This window comes from Larus michahellis, chromosome 3 (genome assembly GCF_964199755.1).
Source record: "Larus michahellis chromosome 3, bLarMic1.1, whole genome shotgun sequence".
Taxonomy (NCBI): domain Eukaryota; kingdom Metazoa; phylum Chordata; class Aves; order Charadriiformes; family Laridae; genus Larus; species Larus michahellis.
In genome coordinates this window covers 36,404,962-36,429,474 of record NC_133898.1, presented here as the reverse complement: position 1 = coordinate 36,429,474, position 24,513 = coordinate 36,404,962, and the positions used below count along the sequence as shown (strand labels likewise).

Genomic DNA, 24,513 nt, shown 5'->3' with positions numbered 1-24,513 from the left:
TGTAAGCACAAGGGCTGCTGAAAGCCTTGGGATAGAGATGTAAGACTTCCTGAGGCTAAAAATATAAGCCAAAGACCATCTGTGCGGTCACCCACACTTCTGTTTTGAAGGGATGGAGACCTCCAGCCAGGTCCCATTCAACTCCCAAGCAATAGGCAAGTCACTCAAAAGCTGAAGCACCTTCTTGGTGAAGGAAGCACGAGTGAGGACCAATATACCATACCAGCGCTAGCCTCAAAGGAGCAGCTGCACAGGGAGCTCCTCTTACATGCAAAGAACCTGGCTTTCGTTTTAGAAAAGCTCCTGCTCATTTGTTTTCAAAGCCATTCTCTTGCAGACATGGCTTGGGATTGGGGAGTGCTTGGGACTGGCAGCGCTGTGTTACTCCATCCCTTCCTATACCCCTGCCCACAAACACTCAGAAGATGGTAAATGCATGAGACCCACCAGAACTGTGAACATAGCAGCTGTTACACTTTATTTCATTGTTGTTTTTTTATTATTATTATTTTTCCTTCAGCTTGAAAAAGAAAAGACAGAAAAGTTACAAAAGTACTAAAAGGCAACGATATTGGCAGGACGCCCCTGTTCCCCGCTCCCACCCGGGGGAAGGCAGCCTGACGCACCCACGGGCTGGCAGAAACACATCTCTGTGGCCAAGCACCTCAGCAGCTCTCACTGAGCAAAGCCTGGGGGCGTGGGGCCACATGGGGGCTGCCACCCCAGCCATCTGCATGGGCAATGTGCCCCTTCAAAGGGGTACTGGGCTACGGCTGTCCCTTCTCCTGAGCACAGTGGGGCAACGCTTCCTGTCCTGCACTGGTCAGCTTGATCTGGCAGCAGTTACAAGGCTGAGGTGTGCCATCAAAACAAGATAAGCAGAGTCTCTACAGGGGCAGGAGGATTCAGCCTCTGTTGGAAGGGGGGACTTCTTGCAGGGAATCACGATGCTCTGCCAAAGGCACCTTGCCAGCAAGCCCAAGCAAACCCTTGGAGGTGGTGCTGCTGCAGGGGGTGGCCCAACCGTGACGGCCTAGAGCCAAAGAGCAGGCAGAGCTGGGGCAGCATCAGGACAGATGGCCCCTCACCACCTTGCCCAGCTTCTCTGCCTGCCTGAGTGAGAGGAGGTTGGGGAGGGGGATTCAGGTCCGCAGGCCTAGATGGCCTTTGGGTTTTCCCCAAGGGTCTCAATGAAGGGCCCAGAAAGCACCCGTGAATGCTGGTTCACTGCGTGGCCTCCTACTGGTAGCTGGACTGACCACTGGTCTCATCCAAAGAGCAGCATCGAAGACCTCCACACTGGAGCAGATTTAAAACCAAAAATTATTTTATATTACTCACAGTTGCTCTCCTTGATCCAGACAAGAAGTAAACTACTCGCTCCCCCTTGCACCCACCCAGATACAGGCTCAAGGTGGGGAACACCTAGACAGAGAGCTTATTCTCTCCACCAGGCGCAGCAAGGGGAAAAAGTGTTCCTCTGCCGCACTGAGAGAGGCGAAAGCTTGTCCCATTAGCTGTTGCCTTGTAGCACAAAACACATACATGCCTCAAGGCCAGATCCCAGTCAAACTCCAGTGGTAGCTAGCCTAGCACAGTCCTGACTGTCTATGGAAAAAGTGTCCCACAACTTCACACAAACTCCTCTCCTGTTTATTTCACCAACAGATGGCCACAAAACAGAGACCTCTTTCTCCCACTCCATGCTACATCTGGGAATACTTGTTCCACAAGTACAAGGGAAGGTCTGTAAGAATTTAATGGCCAGCATAAGAGGGGAGTGGAAAGCTGCTGGAGACATTGGATTTGGTTGAGTTTGGTGATACCAATTACCTTCAGCGTCATGTTAAGGCAGCAGGCTATGGGGACAATGCTATGGAGAAGTGCTGCATATCCCAGAACACAGACAGCCTCAGCAGAGAGGAGACCCAAGAGTGCACAGTCACCCCCAAGTTCTTCTCTCTGATGATGCTGAGAGGACTGAGGGTGGGTGCTGCATTGTCTTGGATGGCTGAACACAGACCTACAATTCTAGAATTTTATTTTAACTGCCTATCTACAAGTGGGATGCTCATGCCTCCCATTTCAATCCCATTTTAGAAGATATCACTGAGTTGCCAGATGGAACACACAGCCAGATGTGCCAGTTACCCCTTCCTGTCTCCCTCTCCTACAGTCTTCCACTCAAGAGAGCTTGAAGTGAATACAATTACAACCATCTCAGAGAGGGATCTTCTTTCTTTCCAGGCAGCCCAGTACAGCCTCCGTCTCCAATCCTGAGCTCGCTTCTGAGGGGGAGAAGGGAGTACTCTTGGGGAACTGACTGGACTTGGTTTCACACCCTGATCACTCATCTCTGCTACCATGTAGACCATACTAGCCACTGAACCCCTTTCAACTACCTCCATCCCTGTGTTTGACACTGCCTTGGTGGCTGCCCTTGCAGTTTGTGGACCTGACTGCCTTTTTTTTGCCCTGAAAGACAAAAAAATCTCTCCTTTTGCCATCATTCAGATATGTGACGGTAAGAAAACAGGCACTGCTGCAAAGCCATATGCTTCCTGCTACCAGAGAGGCTGTATTGCAAAGATGTGTCATTGTCCCCTTCTTCTCCCACACATCCCCTTGGGTATCACCACCTCCCCTTCTCCCTGCCAGGCAGGTGGTTGGCTTGATAGTTCCTGAGGTTTTTGGAGAAACTCCTTCAGTAGGCACATGACGGTTCTTCCACTGGAGCTATTGGGCTCAGCGGCTTCAAGGTGCTGAGGGAACGGAAGGCAAAGGTGGATGGATCATACACAAAGTGGGGCGGTGGGCGGCCTCCATTGATGCTCTGCAGGGGAATAAGAAGAGGGACGAAGTCAGCACTCATATAAGCTGCAAACAGTGAAATTCTTGCTGCAAGTGTTTTGTCATATTCCTTTCTTGGTACACCTACACCTCCTTGAATGGGTGGTCATGCTTGTACTTGCAGCAAATGGCAGTAACATAATCAGTTAAATGCTTTGCTCATGCTCTTGCTCCTACCCCTCGAGAAAAAAGCATGCGCGTTCCTCCTCCAGGACTGAGGTCCCCGAGATCCACATGACCAGCACCCATGGCACCTCTAGTCACTAAGTGAAGTTAGAGGTTAGAAGTGAAGTGCATTTAGAGTCCCAGAGTCAGAACAGCATCGCTGCCAGAAGGTATCACATAGAAAAGCTAAATTCAGATTCACTTGGCCTTGAAGAAGGATCTACACATTTTTAGAGCTGGGAGATAAACCAAGTCATCTCCAAAGACTCATTCTTCAGTGTGATTTTTCAATAGCTCTCCAGTAAGGATTTACAAATCACCCTTTCTTAATCTATAAGCTCCCAGACATGCTGAAACTCTCCAGAGTTTTGGCTCCAGACTCCACAGTTCAACAAGGAGCAGCCAAGAGATGCTTAGAGGAAAAGATCACACCTGAAGGCCTTACAGCTTGGTTTGTGCCATGGCCACCAAAGACATTCTCTCCCCTTTTGCTGCGAGTATTCAGAGCACAGTCAGAGTAAGGAGGCCAGAAACACCCGTGCTCTCCCTGCACTGCGTGACAGGACAGAAATACTGTTCCTCACTAGGCTCTGGTGGGACCTGTGGATCTCCAGAGGAATTACGGTGCCAAAGAAGTGATTCCACTACGAAGTGGTTTACTTTTACTTACTGGGAACTTTGGGTTTTTTTTTTCTTTCCTTATGCAAGCAGAAGCAGTGGGGCTGCTGCTTCACAGACACTCTTTGGCCAGGAGAGGAGGGCTCACTGCTTTATGGGCCAGCAGAGTATTTCATCATGATCCGGCAGAGTTCATTCCACAGGGACATGTGTGAGCTACTGAGTGCCACATGCTGGGAAGTTCAGCAGCTCAGAAACTCATGCAAGTGTGCCCTACCCTCTTCTCACTCTATCACTGGTGGGAAGGGCTTTACCACTGTCTTCATGGAGGTTAGAAAAAAAAAAAAAACACAGTGAGAGGAAATATGGCCTGGGCTCTGGTGTTATGTGCTGCCTCTTCTAGGCCTTTCCTAGCAAGACCCATGGTTTCCCTTCCTCAGTCTGCAGTAAGGGACTGTTCCTCAAAGAATTAGGCTTTTTAAGAACAATTACCAAGTCTGCTCTCTCCTCTAGACAAAAGTTCGTTTTGGCACTTCAAAGTCTGTCTATGGGACAGCTGCAACCATATAATGGCACGGCAAGGTGATTCCACCTGCCTATATCCTGGCTGGGTTTTAACTTGTCATCACAGGACAAGCACACACAACTTTTTCCAGAAGAATGCTCAAATGGTCAGGCTTACCCAAACAGTCACACCAAATTAGAGAGCGCTACGGAAGTGTTCAAGCCAGGCCCTGGGTGCTGCAGTCGCTGCAGCAGGATCTGGAAGCCTCTGCCTCCAGGATCTCAGTCACAGCTTGGCCCCCATGTCAGAAAGGGCCTCTTTAAAAGCCAGTGTGGGCAGCATGTTCCTGCCTAGTTGGTACCTCCTCTGCAAATTAAGATGGGCACTTGAGAATGGAAAATGCCAACATGGTGCTTCGCATCAGCTGTGCCTGGAGTTTCAGCCAGCAAATCATGCCCTGCTACATCCCCCTGACACCTTGGCCAGCAGCATAAGAAACAAGAGAGGCAGATTTAAGGGCCTTTACTCAATAGCCACCTGCTGTGGGGTTATATATGGTGTGTGCTCTGGCAAGCCTCAGAGCTAGAGGGTAACATAGCAACCCCTATTCAAAGCTAAGGGGCAGAATAAATCAGCACATTTGTCCTTCTCCAGAGCAGAGAAGGTCCCCTGCCAGTGCCAAGAGGGAAAAGGAACAAAGAACCTGGCAATCCCCTCCATTTTGAAATGCCAGACAGGATTAGGGAAGGCAGCTGAATCAGTTCATTTCTGGCAGACGGCAGATGGAGAAGAGGCTGGGGAAAGATGGGTCCAGAGGACAGACAAAAGTCATCCACAAAACTCACCAGGCTTTGGGTGGGAAGGAGCCCTGGGGTTTCACTCTGGGCCTTCTTCTGGGGCCAATGTGTGGAGCAGAGAGCCTTCCCAGGACACCATGTGGGAGATGAGCACAGAACAAGGGCTGAGGTGAAGGACAGGGATGTAAGAAAACACAGGAGGATGCAGAGATTCACAGGTGGTCACGTAGCTGCAAGTAAGGCTCAAACTGAACTGAATCCTGTGTCTTCATCATGGCACCTCTCAAGCAGCCACAAGATGATGGCTGGCTTTCATCAGCACAGCCACCACAACAACAGGCAAGGGCAGGGTGAGAAGTGCCCTGTGTCCAACTGTAGGCACTAACAGGAGAGACAGTAATGCAACTGCCCTCATTCATGGCAACACCCTGACCGATCTGCAGTCATTTATAACCCTAAGAAGTACAGGCCTCTCTTGGACCTACCCCATAACTGACAAGGTAGCACCTCTGCTAGGGACCTTGCTGTAGGGAAGAACGAACACCACCACCGAATCACTCCATTCTCTCCTTGAAGAAAAGCATGTTTTCTTTGGAGCTCGTATCCTGCTCTAGGGATGACCAGGCCTGATCTGGCTTAGTGCACGACACCATTTGGGATCACAGCATGTGGTGGTCTGGCTCTGATGAGTAGCACAAGGCAAAGCTCTGTTGATGTATTCCCAGAAAGAAGACGGATAGGGCTGGCTGCCAGAGAGGGCAACACATTCCTCCCACCCCGTCGCTTGGGCCAGCTGCCTCCCTGTAGTCTGGGCAAGTGTCCTAGCCAGCCTGTCCTTCCCCTTGGACACCCAGCACCAGCCTGTGATGCCTGGGGCACCACTTTGACTATGGAAGGCTGTAAAGAGTGGCTGCTGCTGCAGCAGGCCCCCAGGGAGCTTACCATAACCTGCCTGACAGCCCCTGCTGAGCAACCCCAGGCCAGCTCCTGCAGAGGCTCCTTGGAGCACAAACACTCCACACTTGACATTAAAGGCTGGTGCTTTCACTCTAATGGCATTCAGGCAGCTGGGTAACTCGCACAAAATGGAGCCTAATATGGGCCCTGTGCTAATGGCAATCATTAACCAGAGCCCTCAATTTGTTAAGCAATGTATTTACACAGCTGGAGAAGAGCCTGAGATACAAGCACTCACTACCAGCAGGAGGGCGCACACGCTCGGATGCACACTGTCACACACCCCCATGCTCACTTGCACACGCTCACCTGTTCTCACACGCCTCAGGTTCTCCCCAGTACACATTTGCCTCCCTGGTCACTTGTTCACACCCCTCCGTGCACACACAGACCTCCTCCTGACTTGGAAATCCCAAAGAGAGCTGTCCCCACTCATACAAATCTTGTCCACTCACGTTGTAACTCAACCCAAGCAGGGCCCAAACTCCACCAGCATTCAGCGGACAGTCCAAAGGGAGCACAGCCCATCGTTTGCTTGTACAACTGCCTGGAGCAGAAGGTAGTTTCAGTACCTGCAGATACCCATGCTGCCTCATTGCACGCCTCGTTTGAGTTAGATGAGCTCCTAAGGAAGCCAGCTTGTGTTACACACTTTTCAAGCAACTATGCGCAGACCACCTGGGTCATCTATGCTTGTCAGCACGCACACAGACACACACTTCTTCCCTCATATACGCACACCTACATATACACTCTTATAAACCTGTACTGTAGTCACCAGTTGCATTATCACCATTAAATACAGGTGGTAAATAAGCAACCAGGCTTGAAACATATCTGAAGCACATTATCAAAGAAGCACACCTAAAGATAGTACAGATAGCAACTGGATGCAGGTGCCTCAAAGACCAGTGAGATTAAACACCACAGAAGAAATGCAGAATTTCAATCTTATTAGCAGCCCTCAGAAAACAGAGAAATGGGCAACCGTTCCACAAATCATAACATAATTGTATGTTTCAGCAAGGAAAGAGTACATAGGAAGAAGATAAACAGGTAAAGGATAAATCTACTAATACAAACCCACATTCCTCCTAGAAACCCCTCCCTTACCCCTGTGAAGTCTGTGAAAATATCCCAAATGCAGATTGTGAAATAATTTTGGACTCATGATCCCACAGAAGCGCAGTTTTCTTCAGACAAAGCAAAAGCAAGAACAGCTCCAAGCATACTTTCAGCTGCGGGAATGACAATCCCCACAGGAGGGGGGAAATGAAGTTACCTAACACAACATCTCAGAAGGGAGTGGTGTGCTAGGGGTGATACAAAACTAAGCCCTGCTTGATACTCTTTGGTCCTCTTTCATAAGAGCTCTAGTATCCTGGTGGGATTCAAAATTGGATCAGCTTGTGCACTCTGCCAACCCGTCCCCTACTCAGGGCCAATCCAGCACAGGAGTCCCTTCTTTCCTACCCTTGGGCCCCAGCAGTTGGGAAACGCTGCTGAGCTCCATTTAAGAGATGCTGCCTTCCAGTGGTGGGTGCCTCTCAGTGGTGGCTGAATGATCCCTTTGCAGTCTGTAAAGTCACTTGTTAAAAGTCCTTTGGGATGAAAGGCACCATGTAATTGCAAGTTGTAAAGGCGCATCCGATTCCCACCACCACCCTGGGTGGAAAGGAATAAATCCTCAGAAGAGCCTTGGCAAAGACGGATGCCTGCCTGCGATGCTGCTTGTTTGTGAGACAGAGAGGAGTGGACAGAGCCAGAGGTAGTACTGATATTCAGGCAGGCCACAGAGGGAGTAAAGGCTGTCAGACTCCACAGTGGAACATTGAGAGGTACATTGCTTTTAATTCCACTTTGTCCTTCTTCGCCTCACCCCTGCCAGGTGATTAGAAAAGAAACTGATGAGACTTCAATTTTGATGTGTGAAACCATCAGCTGTGAGCAAGGGAAGGTGACCCTCATGCCTGCTCCTAGCTACATCTGTAATTCCAGACACAGTCCTGACCGAGCCACTTCCCATCATGTGGGCCTCAGTTTCTGCTCTGCATAATACATACACCACAGTCAGGCAGCCAGGATGAACTAATTGACTTCTAGGTGTTGCAACCTTCTGATGAGAGGCGACTTCCTTTCAATTACAGTCTTGCTTCAGGCAGTCCTCAAGAAATGGTCACTGACAAGCAGGACCAGCTCCTCTAGTGGAGCAGCAATTCATATTTAACTGCTTCTTCATTAACTCCAATAAGGCCTCTGACAATTTATTCCAGTCACAGATCTGGAGCAGCTCAAAGAATAACTTTTCAAAGGCAAACCCCTTCCCTCATGGAAGTCTCCTCCACCCCCAGGTTCATATGCAGTTTAATTTCAGGGGATAGCTAAAAGACAGACCATGACAGAACTTCATTTTAAGACCACTCTTCTCCCTTCCCCTCCAAGAAAAGGAAAGGTCAACTCCAAATGCTGTTCTGACAAGAAAAACAAAACTTTGAAGTTAGCATTGTTTTTCTGTGTTCTCCTTTACCCTTCGCTAAAGGGATGAAAGCTCTGTCTTTCTCCACCAAAGCAAGGCTGCCTAAAACCTACTTCCTTCTATGCAACCACATTGCAGAGAGCAGTTCAAATACTTTACAAACACATCCCTGTTCCTCTTAGAAAGGAAAAATAAATTTAAATCTATCAAACATTTGCGTGTGTGTGTGCAGTGTTGTCAGATGGCAACTACCAGACTTAGAGAAGTGCCACCAGACAGGCAACACTGAACTTTTTTTGGAAGGTACTTCAAAGGGCCTAGCAGACGCTTGCTGGTCACTTGCCCAAAAGCAGAAATAGGCCAGTTTCAGCTATGGGTCTTTGCTGGCACCAGCGTGATAAGCCTTTCTTCTCCTCTCTCACATGTCTTTGAGATGTGTTTTTGAGAAAGCTGACTAAGCTTTGATTTTGCCTGCCTGGCAATCTGAAGGAAGGAGGCTGCACGATGAAAAGGGAGAGATGATTCAGTCATTCAGAGGAGCAGGCTGTCAGTGCTCCCTGGTTAACTTGGGGAACTCACTGCTCCAGTGAAGATCATGCTCTGAAGGCCACACAAGTCTCTTAAGAACAAGTGAATGAACCCACATCCCCCTGTTAGTGAGCTGTGTCTTGTTCCCCACTTTTTCTCCTTCTGATATGAAGTGGCCTATGCTTCCCTGCACACGCTACAGGGTCTGCATGTGCCTGAGTGGGCGGAGGAGTGGGCACAAGAGGAGCTCCAAGCAAGCACAGACACAGGCAATACACGATTTGGCCCTAAATCTCTCAACTACATCCAAGTAGAGTCCTTAGCAGTTTTGGTCTGTACACAAGCAACACTACCATGTCCTCTCCTTTCTCCTCACCTTTCCCTTTCCAGCCCTCCTTGCGTGCAGCTGGCTGCCCTCAAAGTCCTCCCTTCGGGCCAGGAACCCCAGGTACCATGTACAGTACACAGATCCGGCACGTAGTGTGTATTTGGGCATGTGCAGCTTCCAGTTTGCATGATGCCAGGGCAACCCAATTCCCTCTGGCCAGGCAGGCTGGCACAGAGCAACAGGCTGCTTTCAACTTAAAGGGAACCCAAATTAAAACTGCAAAGTGAGTATTAATTACCCTGGCATGAGCAGGCTGCGAACGCATGCTGACACAGTGCGCTTGCCTCTGGACAAACCGCCCCAGCCGTGGAAGCCAAGTGCAGGAAGTGGGTGTATTATGGGAGAGGTGTGTGGGAAAAGAGGATTACAGCTCTGGGGACTGGGAGAGGGAACGGGTGCCAGGTTCCCACAGCCACACAAACAAAGGGGAGCAGAGAGCAACTGTAGTGGGCCTGGATGCAGTGGTAAAAGACATGCCTGATCTGCCATCTTGGACTTGAAGCTCTGACAGAAAACAGTGGCAGAGCCACTGTGACCCTCTGCCATCCCCAACCCCTCTCTCTCTGCTCCATCACTCAGGTGTGACCCAAAAGTCACTAAATCTGTCCCCTATTTGTGAAACATGCCTTGCCGCTTCCCAGCCCCTTGAAACACAGTGCCACCAGCCACAGCAACCAACAACACAAAGGACAGGCGGTCACTGGGCTGCACTTCAGTCCTAACCTCCTTTCTACACCTTCCAACCTTCCCACCCCCATTCTTAAGCCAGACCCACAAACCACATCAGAACAGAAAGCAAGGACAGTGCCGAAAACAGGATGTCAGACTCCTGACTCACCAGCCACTCACTACTTTCGGGGTGCTGTCTGGATTACAGACTCGTGGTTATTCCACAACGTCTATTCTACAAGCACTTACATGATTTAACGGGTGCAAGGGCATACATGGCAGGAATTTATGAAAAGCAGCGAGCAATAAAAATTCTTTTCTTTAAGGAAGCAGAAGAGAGAGACACAACAATCTGTCTTCTGGCTGCTATGGACAGGCTGAAGACTGGTTAGCCTTTGCCATGAGATCCAATAAAAGCAATGCTAAATAAAACAATGTCTGGAGCCAGATGCTTGGGATAGTTCTTATAAGACAGAGGCATTCACACCTTGGCTACACTGGATCCTTCCCCAGACTGAGGAAACTCTGGACAAAATCTTTTGTCAGGAATTATTCAGACCAAAGGCTGGGGTTCTCCAGGGCCAGCTATCACCACACAGAGACCTTCAGCAGGTGGCTCAGTGGCTGGGTTGGGAGAAGCATGGGGGGAGCTGGTTTCCCCAATAAGCAAATGGATATTCATGCTCTCACTTAGCAGAGGACCTTCTCCGTTTTGCTCAGCAGGGGTGTGCCCATCAACAGGAGACAAGAGCTCATCTAGGGAACTGGAATGAGTGCTGAGATCTCCATGAGGGGCCCCAGCAAGTAACCCAAGGATGCAACTAGCCAGCAAGATGAGTCTCTCTTATTGTTTTTAAAGGGCAAGTTCAGGTTTAGGCACTCAGTCACATACTAAAGACAACCAGGAAGGTTTGTCAAAAGGTTAGCAAGCTGCAGTTTGGGATCTCGGCTGTCTGAGATGTCAGAGCTGTTTAGACTGCATGATATGGTATGATAAAGACACAGCTCAAGGAATGTGGTTTGAAGATCAAAGCCCAGACTTCACTTCTCACACTGTCTCTCTTTGGGCAATTCACATTCTCTGATGGTTTCTCAGTTTAACTTACTCTGAAATTGCAATCATAGCATCTCAGAGGCAGATAAATGCCATGTTTAGCAATGCTTGCAAAGCACCTTGGGAGCCTGTGATGGAAGGGGTAACATATGTGTGTGTGTGTATATATATATGTATGTATGTGTACACATACAAAGAGTCTTCTGATTTTTCAGAAATCTTTACCTTGTGCTGTGCAGCCAGAACCAGAGGTTTGCACCAATACTGTTCTGTCACCTAGTATGCCTTGCATTTGTGAATAGCTAAGGCATCTGCCAAGAAGGCTCAGGCCAGCACATCTCCTGCTTAGCTCCAAGCTGAAAAGGTCCCTTGTTTTAGGAGAAGAAAACCCAGCATGTTTCTGCAGTGGCCTTTTAGGATGCAGACGCAAGAGATAAGAGACAGGGAAGTCATTCCAGGGATCTGGCCCTTGTCCAAGCAGAAGGTGTTCTCAACATTGATAAGATCAAGGGAAGAGCACAAGAGGTTCATGTTCCAATTTAAAATTCTTATTTTTACATTGCAGAAAACATCTCTCTGATCAGCCAGGTTATCAGATTGGCCTTGAAATCCTTACTGCCTTCTCTGCCTGCCCCAACAAGAGTTCTTGAGATACCCAGCGACTTGCCAGTTGTGTCTTCTACCCACCTACTGCTGCTGAGATAAGCCCAGCTCCACCGATTCCATTCAGAGACTGCATGTAGGAGTTTGTGAAGGAAGAACAAGAACAGGACTAGATGACAGACTTGTAACCCTCATCCCAAGAGGGCCTGGAGAACTGAAGACTTCTGGTATTACAGAAAAACCTCTGGAAGATGGGTCTCTGCATTCAGAGCTGGCTACAGCTGACCAAGCCTGGTCCAGGGTACAGGCAGTTACAGCGTACAAGCATATGCACGTATAGCCATCTTCCTTCCAGAGCTAAGGAAGCGTCTCCATGCACCACGCAACCGCACCATGCAAGCGTACCCTGGATGCCAAAATACCATGTACATGCATGTATGCCTCACCCACACCTACTGCCTTCCTTCCAGTTACAGACATTACACTGGCTGACACTTTGGGGCACCAGTGACCAGGTCTGCACACACACATTGCCCACCTCACTGTGCAATCCCCATGTAGGCCCATGCTTACCCCTCACCTTGCACTGACACATGCTATCCTACATGTATCTTATGTACAAATCCATACTTCATACACACACTGTCACCTCTAATTTATATCTGCTTGCCTGTCCACAGGGGCTGATTCTCCTGTTCCATTATTCTTTACTGGGGGGGAACAGAAGCAAGATTTTTTTAGTATTGTTTTCACTGTAGGCCCTGACCTCTCACAGCTGATATTCCTGAAAACATTTCAAACATGACTGAGCTGCTGCACATTTTGCTGCTGCATGTTTATTAATCTCTCCACCTTAATCTGTCTAGGTTCTTAAACTTGTCACATCACTGTCACATCATCCCGTTTAAGAACTGCTGAGCGAATGGAAAGGCTGTAGCCTAACACCACCTGAGCTGGCCCAGGAAGCTGAAGTACAGGGAACAATGACAAGGTGACACCTTAGTTTTAAAATGGCACGTGGAAAAGCAAAACCCAACATAGATCATCCATTTGAGAAAAACTCCCAAGGACCATGAACATTTCCAAGGGATGAAACTGTGTTTTAGTGTCGGAGGGTAAAGATGCTGCCCCTCCATCTCACCTTCCCATGGGAGACTCTTCCAGCAGAAGAGGGAGGAAGAGCAGAACTCAGATGATGCATGACAGCACAACAGCTTGCACCCTGACGTGCCAGTAAAGCCCCAAGATGTCAAGGCAACCAAAATATCAGCTGTCAGGAGGGTATTTTTAAAAGCACGGATTCTCACAACCACATGAGACACCATCCTCAGCCAGAACAGGATGAAAATGCTTCATTGGTGTTACTAACAGGTAACTGTTGTCATTGTCCTCGCACAGGAAGGAATAAGCATAATCCTTTGTCCTTCAAGATATCCAGCATCAGGAGAACTGGGAAAAGAAAGCAGGGATCCTTGTTCAAATCCCTGGCATAAACCATTAGGTAGCCTGCCTGCTCCTCAGATCAGTTCACTCACTGCATCTCCATCCAGTTGTACGCTGTCTGGATGTCGCTGCTTACCTCAGTTCAGAAGGAGACTGCACGCTCTTTACCTATGCTGAAACAGGAGCACTTGTGCATCAGGGCTTCTCAGGGCTACAGCAACACAAGCCAACTGGTTCACATGGTGATGTTTCCTGTTCAGACACGCAGACAGTTGCCTGGTTCCTCCCATAACAGCTCATCAACCCATTTGCTATGAAAGTTCTGACTTCATTTCTTACACCCTCACCACAATGGCAAAGTCCCAACACTGAACCTGTGCCAGCAGACCCCCAGCAACAAAGAATCAAACCTCTCACTTTGCTTCCTGCTATCATCCTTTACAAAAGGCTACATTCAGCAGGGCCTCAGAATAGCCCTCCCAAGTGAGCTAAGGTCCCTACCATGCTCTGACTCCGTTACTGAATGCTGGGCAAGCATTCAGTTGAAAGTCACAGAACAGTTGAAATTGGCAGGCATCTCTAGAGATAAAGGACTTCAACTCCCCCTCCTCAGAGCAGGGTCAGCAAGAGCACATTGCCCAAGACTGTGTCCTGGCATGCTTTGAATATCTCCACAGACAGAGACTCCACAATTTCTCTGGGCAACGTGAATTTCCTCCGTTTCAACTTGTGCCTGTTACCTCTTGTCCTGCTGCTGAGCAACACTGAGAAGGAACCCCATGCCAAGCATGTCTTACTGGCTGGACTGAGGTTTCCTGTCATATGATGAGACTACAGCATTATCCTTCAGAGGTATCAACCTCTCTCAGCTGCTTCCAGAGCTGAGGCACCTCAGCAAGGTGTTCTTTGGGAACCCACTGTCTCCTTTCTAAGCTGGGTATGCAAAAGTGGGCACTCGTAACTACTTGAAAAATGGAAGCAAAAATGCTCCTTTGTATAACAGCTCTACCACAACAGACCAACAAGAGACTGTGAAGTATCAAATGCTATTGTCATGGAAACCACATGAGTGCCTCAGGTAGAGATGTGCTGTCCCAGCTTGGCAAGGTGGGCCAGAGAAGTGTGGATTCTGTGCCATCTGTCAGAATGGCGTGCTCTAAGTTTCTGCTGTTTATTTTAGCATGAGCTGACATGGACTCAGTAGGGAGCAAAGGGATAATTCTGCCTCTCAAATTCTCCATGGACACAAGAGTAAGCTGCAATAACGAGTTCAAGGTGTCAAGAGGAAACCACCCCACTGAGGTGTTGCTGAAACCCCAGGGACTGGCAGACTGACACCAAGCAGCACTGGAAAATAGCTACAGTCCAGGACACCCAGAAAAAAAAAAAACAACAAAAACAACAAAAGCACATGGGGCAGGAATAAAGGAAGGTGATAAACAAGTTGCACTAAAACATTGTGGCAAGATTAGGTTGTTGGTAGGTCTGAAGGACACACAGTGTGGGGAGAGCTCATGGGGCACAGGAAGAGACAGCTGCATTGAAACAATCCAGGTGGGAGCACAAGAGAATACATAACAGATCAGGATTAATCGTGCAATCAGAAGTATCAGGTCACTGGGGAGCTGCTGGAAGGCAGGACTGAAATGCCCTTGGCAGAAGGCATACGTGGAGCTGAAGAAATACCATCCAGCTCTCCACAAGGCTCTAGCCAGCCCTACCTGCTGCTCCTCCTCTCAAGTACCAAATTCACCCACAAAGCAGTGATGAGTAGGGGCACCCAACAGCATGCCCATAAACAGTAGTACTTCTAGGTATACAAAAGCATCTATCCCATTTCCTTCTGGGCAAGGTATAAACCCTGAGGATCCTGATCTGCCATACATCCCTCTTGCAAGGCTACAATTATTGCAGTGAAAGCAGCAGTTTTACCACAAATGATATCTGTTTTCTCCACCCTGACCTGTTTTCGCCTGGGTATTGCAAACATGTGGAGGATCATATGGGGCTCATGGGACTGAGGCACTTGCGTTGGCTACAACGTGCAAGGTCACGAACACATCTCCTGCAGCACCATACAGCACTGACGAAAAGAGAGGGCCAAGGTACCCACAAAGGAGATAGGGGTTGGCTGAAGAGTCAGGGAATGGAGTACTAGAGACAAAGACTCCAAAACTACAAGCAGGAGAGCTGAGCAAACCTAGCCCTGGTAGGCATGTGTGCACTCAAGAACAGGAGATGATCAGACACTGCAGTGTCATCCCAGCTGCAAAGCCATCCAAGCAATCTAGCTCACCTGCCATCATCTGGTCCCACATCCCATACAGTTCTGCAGATGTCAGTGCACCATGCAGTTAGTCTCTTTTCTGCAGCTCTCTACCAGTACCTCTCACCCTCGCCAACTACTTGTTACCTCAGATCAGCACTTCCCTTGGTCAAGAATGATCCAAATGACACCCTGTAGGACAGCTGTGCACAGCTGTATGAGCTCATAGAAGGGGATGTAGACTTCCAGTGCAAGGAAGCTTTGAACCCATAGTCTCCAAAATGGAAAAGCCAAGGTATTAGCAGCCTCATCTGCACTCGACCTAATTTGCAACTACGGTCTATATTCCAGACTAGCAACTTTTGTTATGCAGCTGATCAAGCCACAGGAAACCTGAAGAAATAATCTTCTGGGTGTAGATGTTGAAAGAGAACCACCACATTCAGATATATGTGGAAAGACAGAGAAACTGCACCAGAAAAGGATAACTTACATGAATTTTAATAACTCTAGTCTTCGCTCCACAATTCTTCTTGAGCAGCATCTTCTGAAAGAGAAGTAGAATCCAGGGATTAGTAGCAATAGCACAAGGGAACAGAGAGAGGGAGGTCGTAGTGTGCCTCTTTTCATCAACATTTAATTAGCAAACAAGATGGATGGATGGATGGTTAAGTGAGATATGAAAGACTAAGAATTACCAGAGGTGGCCATCAAGTAATCAACTGAATACAAGACTGTCCCACCCAGCCTGCACAGAGTCCTTTGGCAGTGGCTGATACACCCCAGGTTTCAAAAGAAAGTACAATAAATTCTACAGAGAAAGAGATAGAACAATTGCCTAAAAGGAAGTTTCTTCCTAATTTCTGTCAATTAGCAGTTAGACTCTGCCCTGAAGAACGTGAATTTATCTTCCTTTTATGAAGAAACAAAAATAGTCTATTTAACATAGATGTGGATGCTCCCATTATTTAAGTTATTTTCATTATGTTTACATATTTAGAATTAAAAAAAGGTAAAAAGCACCTGCCTACAGTCCTAAGTCTCTTTGCCGTATACTTTAAGACCTATTAAAGTTGTCATAACATATGAACCACGCAACTTGGCAAACAGGATATACTAAATGCACCAATTACTCTGTGTAACTACAGAAAAACAGGTGAGTTGCTGCTCTGTCCCAGTTCTGAGGCAGCACTTTGAAAGTTGGCCAATGAATAAAATCATTTTTTCCCCCTCAAAAAAAACTTCCAAAAAACAACTCAAAGCGGAAAAACAAGCCTTCAAGGGAGTTTTTCCATTAAAAAAAAAAAATACCTCAACTACTTTTTTCATAGTTAGTGGTGGAGATGTGTCAGAAAAACTTCTCCCTCAGTTTTTGAAAGAAATAATAGATTTTCCTAGTTCCTGACTGTTTTCTACCCTTTTCCAGTTGGAAAGCTGTGTGAAAGATGATGAAACAGCTTGTTTTGGGCATCATCAAGGCATGTGGAGGAAAAGAAAGCTATCAGAAGTACTCAACATGGCTTCACCAAGGGGAAATCATGTCTGACTGATCTGAGACTAATCTGATAGCCTTCTGTGATGGCATGACTGGACAGATAGATGAGGGGAGGGCGGTAGATGTGGTCTACCTTGACTAAAGCAACACATTCGACATGGTCTCCCACAGCATCCTCATAGGGAAGCTTAGGAAAAGTGGGTTAGATGAATGGACAGTAAGGTGGATAGATAACTGGTTGAAAGACAGAGCTCAGAAGGTCGTGATTAGAGGCACAGAGTCTAGTTGGAGGTCAGTGATGAGTGGTGTTCCCCAGGGGTCAGTACTGGGTCCAGTCCTCTTCAATATATTCATCAATGACCTGGATGAGGGGACAGAGTGCACCCTCAGCAAGTTTGCTGATGACACAAAGCTGGGGGGGGAGGGGGCGTGGCTGACACACCAGCAGGCTGTGCTGCCATACAGAGAGACCTAGACAGATTGGAGATTTGGGGAAAGAGGAACCTTATGAAATTCAACAAGGGCAAGTGTAGGGTGCTGCACCTGGGGAGGAATAACCCCATGCACCAGTACAGGCTGGGGGCTGACCTGCTGGAGAGCAGCTCGGTGCAAAGAGACCCGGGAGTCCTGGTGCACAACAGGATGACCATGAGCCAACAATGTGCCCTTGTGGCCAAGAAGGCCAATGGCACCCTGGGATGCATCAAGAAGAGTGTGGCCAGCAGGCCAAGGGAGGTCATCCTCCCCCTCTACTCTGCCCTGGTGAGGCTGCACCTGGAGTACTGGGTCCAGTTCTGGGCTCCCCAGTTCAAGAGGGACAGGGAACTGCTGGAGAGGGTGCAGAGAGCTACCAAGATGATCAGGGGACTGGAACACCTCTCTCATGAAGAAAGGCTGAGGGATTTGGGTCTCTTCAGTCTGGAAAAAAAGACAACTGAGGGGGGATCTTATCAACACTTATAAATACTTAAAGGGTGGGTGTCAGGAGGATGGGGCCAGGCTCTTTTCAGTGGTGGCCAGCGACAGGACAAGGGCTAATGGGCACAAACTTGAGCATAGGAAGTTCCATCTAAACACAAGGAGGAACTTCTTTACCCTGAGGGTGGCAGAGCACTGGAAGAGGCTGCCCAGAGAGGTGGTGGAGTCTCTGTTTCTGGAGACATTCAAAACCCACCTGGACGCATTCCTGTGCAACCTGCTCTAGGTGACCCTGCTCTGGCAGGGGGGTTGGACTAGATGATCTCCAGAGGTCCCTTCCAACCCTGTGATTCTATGATTCTAAGTGTGGGAAAATACTCCACACACACACATGCTTTAACAAAGCAACTGAAGTGTTTTTCAGATTAAGTTCTTAACACAGAAGACCTGTGGAAAGACCTCCCACCATCTCACCAATATGGATGGTAAATAGTGAGACCTTTCTACTTCCTCTCTCCTTTTGTTTGTATTCCTCCTGCTTTTTGCAGTAGAAGACAAGATAAAAGCCACATAGTAAAGGGAGCCTTGGAAACTCAAAAAGCTTAAGAAAAACACCAAACTAAATACACAAACAATGCAAAATACACTCAGAAGAAAAACAAACACCAAAACTGAAGACAGCGCTCAGGTCAAAGTATATTTTTCCAGTAGAAAGTACTGCTGGGGCATGGGGGGGAAGATGTCCCACTCCTCCACCACCTTCTGTCATTCTACACTCCATGAGCACATCCTTTCAGTGCCAATCCACACAGTTGCCCAAAACTCAGAGAGGGGGTTGGAGACCCACCCACCATTTCAATGCACACCCACCTCCTGGATCTAAAATCCAACCCTCAGCACACTCACAGGCCACTTACATGTCTGGAAAAGAGACAGGCACTGCAGCAAGTCTTGAAATTTGCACATGGGTAGTTCGGGGCCTGAAGAAAGTACACTGCACTGTCCAAGCACACATGGGGGAGGAGGGGACATGCCACAAGGATTTTGAGCTTTTTCTCTTAATCCTTTTGCAGGTGAACCCTAATGCTTCATTATTCATCAAAAGGCTCTGACCTGACAGCATAGGCTGCTGTGTCAGCACAGCACCAAGGTTTCTAACCTAAAAGGACCCAACAGGTCTTTGCACAAACTAAGCAGGACACAAAGGGAACTGCTGAACTGAACCAACCCAAGCCTGTACTGTCTGACTAAGCAAGTAATTCTCTGGGAATTTCTATAAAACAACATGGGGCTCCGTTCCCAGCCAGGCTGCAACACAGTTATTGTAAGGCTGGTATTTACTGTGAGGTTACTGTCTTTCTTAAGACCCCCCACAACCACACAGGGAAAAAGACTGAGGAGGGAGAACTTGGTGGGGCTGACAAACCCCTGGAGTGCGGGGATGGGGAAAGTGAGGAGTTGTGAGGTCTTGTGAAGTTTTGGTCTCTCCATAAGTTTTTCTTCTAGACTGCTGTGAAACACTGGCTGGTGGAGATGAGGAAGGGTAGCTCAAGGATAGCTCAAGCCACAAGCCCACTGGCAGAATAAAACATGTGAGACAAAGCAGGGTCAAGCAATGAAAGTGAGAACCAGGACTCTGGATTTCTAGACCCATCCTTTAGGGGAAGAGTGCTGTTACAGTGAGACATACCCTGCTGCATCCCATTATGACTACAAGCTGCAGGACTTTGGGCAAGACTCTCAGCTTCTCCATGCTGCTGTAAAGCTGAGCATTACAGTGGGACTCAGCTGAGCTCCCAAGGACGGAGCGAGGCTGTGACACCAAATTCCACAGTGTCTCAGTAGCACTACAGGATCTTCTGTTAAAAGGGGAAAACTATCTTTAACACAACTGCATCAGCCAGGGAACAAGTACAACACCTTCCAGTGCAGTCCAGTGGGGTTCAATGCCTAGTGAGGTCACATCCACAGATTCTCCCAATGACTCCATCAGGGTGCAAGAGAAGACATTCTTTCCCAACTACAAATTAGCAGAAGGCAGCAAGACCTTAAATTTACCCATCCTGGCCTTCTATTAAAATGCATAGGGAGAAACAACAGAGACAACAATTAGAAGATGATGACAAAGGCTGACTGAAAAGTTTGAACTAGCCCATGGGTGGATGGACAACCAGCCAGACTCTACCAAGAGGAATTCAAGTGCTCAGCTGTATCGCAAGTCCTACACTTCAAGCAGAACACAGAGGTGCTCTTTTAGTAATGCTACTGTGATGAGCTTCCAACATATGAGGATCTTACCACTAGTTGCACTATTGCTACAGTTCAAAGGGGTTGGTTGTATTGTGCAGCAGGAGCAGGATGCCCTACATAACAATTTAGTTAGTGATCTCCGGTGTGCCTCTTAATGGGCTTAGTAGTAAAATCAAAACATGATATCCCCTCATCTGCAGGCTGTAAAAGTGGACCATACACCTCAGCAGAGGAAGCTCTCTGGAACTGCTGGGTTTTGCTGCTTCCACTTAGACTGGAAGTGGAGCAAGACAACTTGTGCTGCACTCTTCCAGCTTCACTGCAAGGATCCAAGATCATCATAAGAGACGAAGCAGAGGGAGGGATATAGAGCAAGCCAGCCACATGATCTGGCAGCTGGAAATGAATTAATAGAAGGCCAGTTATCAAATGTTACTCTATTTAATCGAATTGCTTCCACCTCACTTGCAGCCACATGCTCTCTGAGCCCAGCATAGTAAAGCCATGCTTTACAAATAGTAAGAGTCAAGCATCTTTGCATGGTTTTCCATCCCTCAGTTTCCCCTTGCCTCGCCAAACCTGAGTGCAGACTTTCAGACACGGAAGCTAAAATGCAGTGCTGCCTAGCAACAGCCAGGGACTTTCCACAGCAGCCTCTCCTCATCCTCCCTCTGGAGACCTCCACGTCACAAGCCAGCCATGAGATGCAGCAACTCATTAACTCCTATTTACACAGGCACAAGGCAGAGCTGAAATAACATTTATTTGGCTATATGACTTGCAGTAGCCTAAATCCAGGGGAGGTGGCCTATAAGAAAGGTAACATGTTCAGTTTAGTAACCCCGGGTTTATTCCTAACTAGTAGGCCAATCTGGAAGTACAGTTTTATTTCCTCAAGTTACTTTTTGGGAGCTATGACAAGGAGAACAGCAGAGATTTGCCAGAGGTCATGGAGAATATTAGTAGCAGAGCTGAGAATAAACCGTAGGGTTTGGTTTCTGAGACTCTTTCTTCCACCTGCAGAAAAGGAAATGGAAGAAAAAGAGGCAGCATCTGTGCTAAGCCTCCCTATTTTAATTAAAAAGTCCCTCCTGTTGGTCTCTGATGGAACTGCCAGCAGCAGAGCTGAAACCTACAGCTTGGGAGCACTATTATTTGCACTAAGGAAAGTTTATTTTATGATCTGCTGTGGCTTCTACTTAAAAGGAGGAAATGGCATGACTAAAGAAATGTGGAAAGTCTTTTTGAGGGCACAAGAGTTATGCCTAGTTCTAAAAATAATGCTGAATTGGAACACTTTAGGGTTAAACTCTCAGAAAACGGCAGAATCTGCTCAGCCTAAGAACCCTCCCTACCACTCTCCCCTCCTGTTACACAAATACTCTCTGCTCATAACCCAGCCACTCTCTCCATCTGGATTCGAAAGAAAGTTGGAGGGACTGGAAATGATCACTTAGAAGGTTACATGTTTACTGAATGACACACGGTAATGAACCCCTGAACTGGCACATGTGGCTTTGCTGCACATCACTGCCACATCAAAATACCACATGAACTGCAGAGATGAACCACCCGCCCTGCTTCTCTCGAAGCACAGCCCTTTAGCCCAGCCTTGCCTCAGGAGACATCTCCAGTTAAGCAGTAGTGCTTCAAGTCCTCTAACACTGACGAGCAGTTCTGAACTAACCTAGATGGTTAAGTGGTGGCACACAAGCTACTGTAGCCAGAACTATTGTATATAAACTTATCATCCAGATGATTGTAATATGTATTAAGAAAATACAGGCATTCTTAATGCAAGGCCATTCTAGGAATAGTGAAATCCTCAAGAAGGACGAATTTATGTCACACTACTGCCGTTCAAAAATATTTCAACTCTGGCAATGAACAGTTTAAAGGCAGGCATCACAACTTAATTTTCAAATATTTAAGAGTTTGAACAACACCTTACATCAGTGTACAATGCAAAATATCAGCTTGTATATTAATAAACACCTTTCATCTTACATCTGCTTTTTATATGCACATCTCTATTTTTAGAATGGTTTCATTTTCACTACCTCCATAGGACAAAGAAACAGTTCTTTTGTCAACTGGTGGTTTTTTTTTTTTTAATTACTATTATTTTATTTAATTATCTGGCTGTAGGTTTAAACCTAGGGGCCTGTCTAGAGTTGGATGCAGTTTAACTACTACCATTTTTTTCAAATCAGTTTAGCCTATTTCGTGCAAGAGAGCACAGGAACTGTCGGTTCAATTTAACTCATCATTCAATTTACAATAATTTGTAATTATTGTAAATTATTTGTAAATAATTCAATTTACACACTTCATCAAATGCCATATACTGATATAGAATCAGCTTGTTACAACTTAAGAATTTTGCCAGGATTTTCACTTGTTTCATGAAAAAAAATTTCAAAATTTTAAAAAGTCTGTATTCAGTAACTGTGTCGTAACGTGATTCAAAGACCAGACTTTTAGAAGAACATCAAGCAGGCCAGAAGTCTGCCTTTCACTAGTTTTGTTGAGGACCCTCCACAAAAGGGCTGGTGCACTTTGACTGAAGGTATAGACATGTCTGTCACTTGTTGACATCTTAAAGCTCTTGACAGGATACAAAGATTTAAGTAGACCAAGTTTTAAGACAAAGTCTCCTCAGCTCCATAGCTCGTTTTACTTCTATGCTGTTAACCCTACCAACCAGTTTCCCAGTTACAGAATCACAGAATGACTGGGGTTGGAAGGGACCTCTGGAGATCATCTAGTCCAACCCCCCTGCCAGAGCAGGGTCACCTAGAGCAGGTTGCGCAGGAACGTGTCCAGGCGGGTTTTGAATGTCTCCAGAGATGGAGACTCCACCACCCCTCTGGGCAGCCTGTTCCAGTGCTCTGCCACCCTCAGGGTAAAGAAGTTCCTCCTTGTGTTTAGATGGAACTTCCTATGCTCAAGTTTGTGCCCATTACCTCTTGTCCTGTCACTGGGCACCACTGAAAAAAGACTGGCCCCATCCAAGTTGTCCAGAGCCTTCCAGGAACAACACAGACCAAGCTTGAATGTCTATCACAAAAAATAAATATAGAAACAGACTGATGATGTTGCTTTGTTTGTTTGGAAAATGAACCAAAAGAGGAAACATTACAGTGTGAGGAGAAGCTGCAACTGTAAGTCATAGCAGAAGGCTTATGTGAAGGGAGAAACTGTGCCCAGTGATGCAGTGTCCATAAAGAGAAAAAAAGTGACAGCAAGGCAGTGAAGCAGCTCCACGGGTCAACAAGCAGAGGGCTGAAGGGGCCTCAACAAGATGGTTCTTGTGACAGGGAGGTGAAGCAGATACCAGTGCAGAAGCAACGCTGATGTGTGAGCTCCAGCCCAACACCACTCCCACTGCACATGCTGAGCTGGCCAGGGGAGCACGGCCCCATGGTCCTTCTCTCCTGGGAAGGCATTTCAGAGCAGGGAGCCTGCCCCATCTCCTTCCCTACTGGCCCCCAGAGCCGGGTTTGGGCCAGGAGGAGCAACCTTCCTCACCAGCTGGCTGCCAAACAAAGCCTGTCCCCGGTCCCACCACTGTTCAGGCAGGGAGAACATGCAGAGGGTTAAGGCACAGGGCAGGGGCGCAGCTGCAGCGCAGTGGGCAGATGAGGTCAGGCCGCTGCACAAAGTGGCTATTGTGTGGCACACTGTGGCTGCAGGCTTCTGCTTGACTGAGTCCCACCTCCGTCCCACCGTGTGCCACGGGGCAGTCAGCCGGGGGGGCCACAGGGGCAGGAGGCCCACAGCTGCTAGCTACCAGAGAGCGGGGAGACACACATGCTGGCAAACCAACAGCAGCGTCATGCTACCAATGAAGCAGGGGATGTCAGCAGGGCCCTTTTTTACAGCACAGGCTGAGTTAAAGGAAGGGGATTGGTTACCCCCGAAGGCAGCACTTCCACAATCCAGGCATGCCTGGGAGCTCCAGACAGAGCTCAGCAGCAAGGCTGAAGCTTTTGGTGCCTCCCTGACTTGACAGCTCCAGGCACCTCTGCACTAAATAACCACAGCCCAGTGCCCTCTCCTTTTGCAGACATCTCCCACCCAGGCAAGCGGTGCTCCATGCTCATACTGCAGGGCGTGAGGGAGCTGGGCCATGGCTCCTCTCCTGCCCTTTTGCCGACGGGTACTCTGCACAAGCAATGCTAGGTCTGCCCTCCTGATCCGTTTAGAAGGATAACAAGCAAAAAAACCTTTTAAAGTTATTTTGTAGGCTAATTTTGAACTGGGTTTTTAAATTCCTTGGCACTGAGCAGTTCTGCTATGGCATCAGCATCACCTCATAGCTTTGCAAAACAAAAACTGTAAGGAAGAAGGATAGGTCACAGGCTCCTCCTTACTGCTGTAAAGCTGTAGCAGCTCCAACTGACCTTACCCCCCAGCCAGGCTCAGGCTCTCAGGCACACATGACTAATCAACAGATTAAACAAGGGGGGCAGGCCTTCCCAGCAATCACCTGAGGGTACTCTGCTTTGGCATCCTCCCTGTGCAGCCC

At 47.8% G+C, this 24,513-nt stretch overlaps 1 protein-coding gene across 3 annotated transcripts in view; it reads right to left on the bottom strand.

Moving 5' to 3' along the window:
* Positions 1-450: 450 nt before the first annotated feature.
* LOC141740663 (uncharacterized) overlaps positions 451-24,513 on the bottom strand; it is a 64,492-nt gene continuing 40,429 nt past the window's right edge. Inside the window, exons 4-5 of one of the 3 annotated variants that reach the window (XM_074579681.1) lie at positions 15,813-15,866; positions 451-2,833 (exon numbers count right to left, since the gene is read on the bottom strand). In XM_074579681.1, the coding sequence (XP_074435782.1) occupies positions 2,705-2,833; positions 15,813-15,866 (183 nt within the window). In that variant the 3' untranslated portion in view covers positions 451-2,704. The remainder of the gene's footprint in view (positions 2,834-15,812; positions 15,867-24,513) is intronic. The other 2 variants (XM_074579682.1, XM_074579683.1) reach the window with 2 other exon arrangements.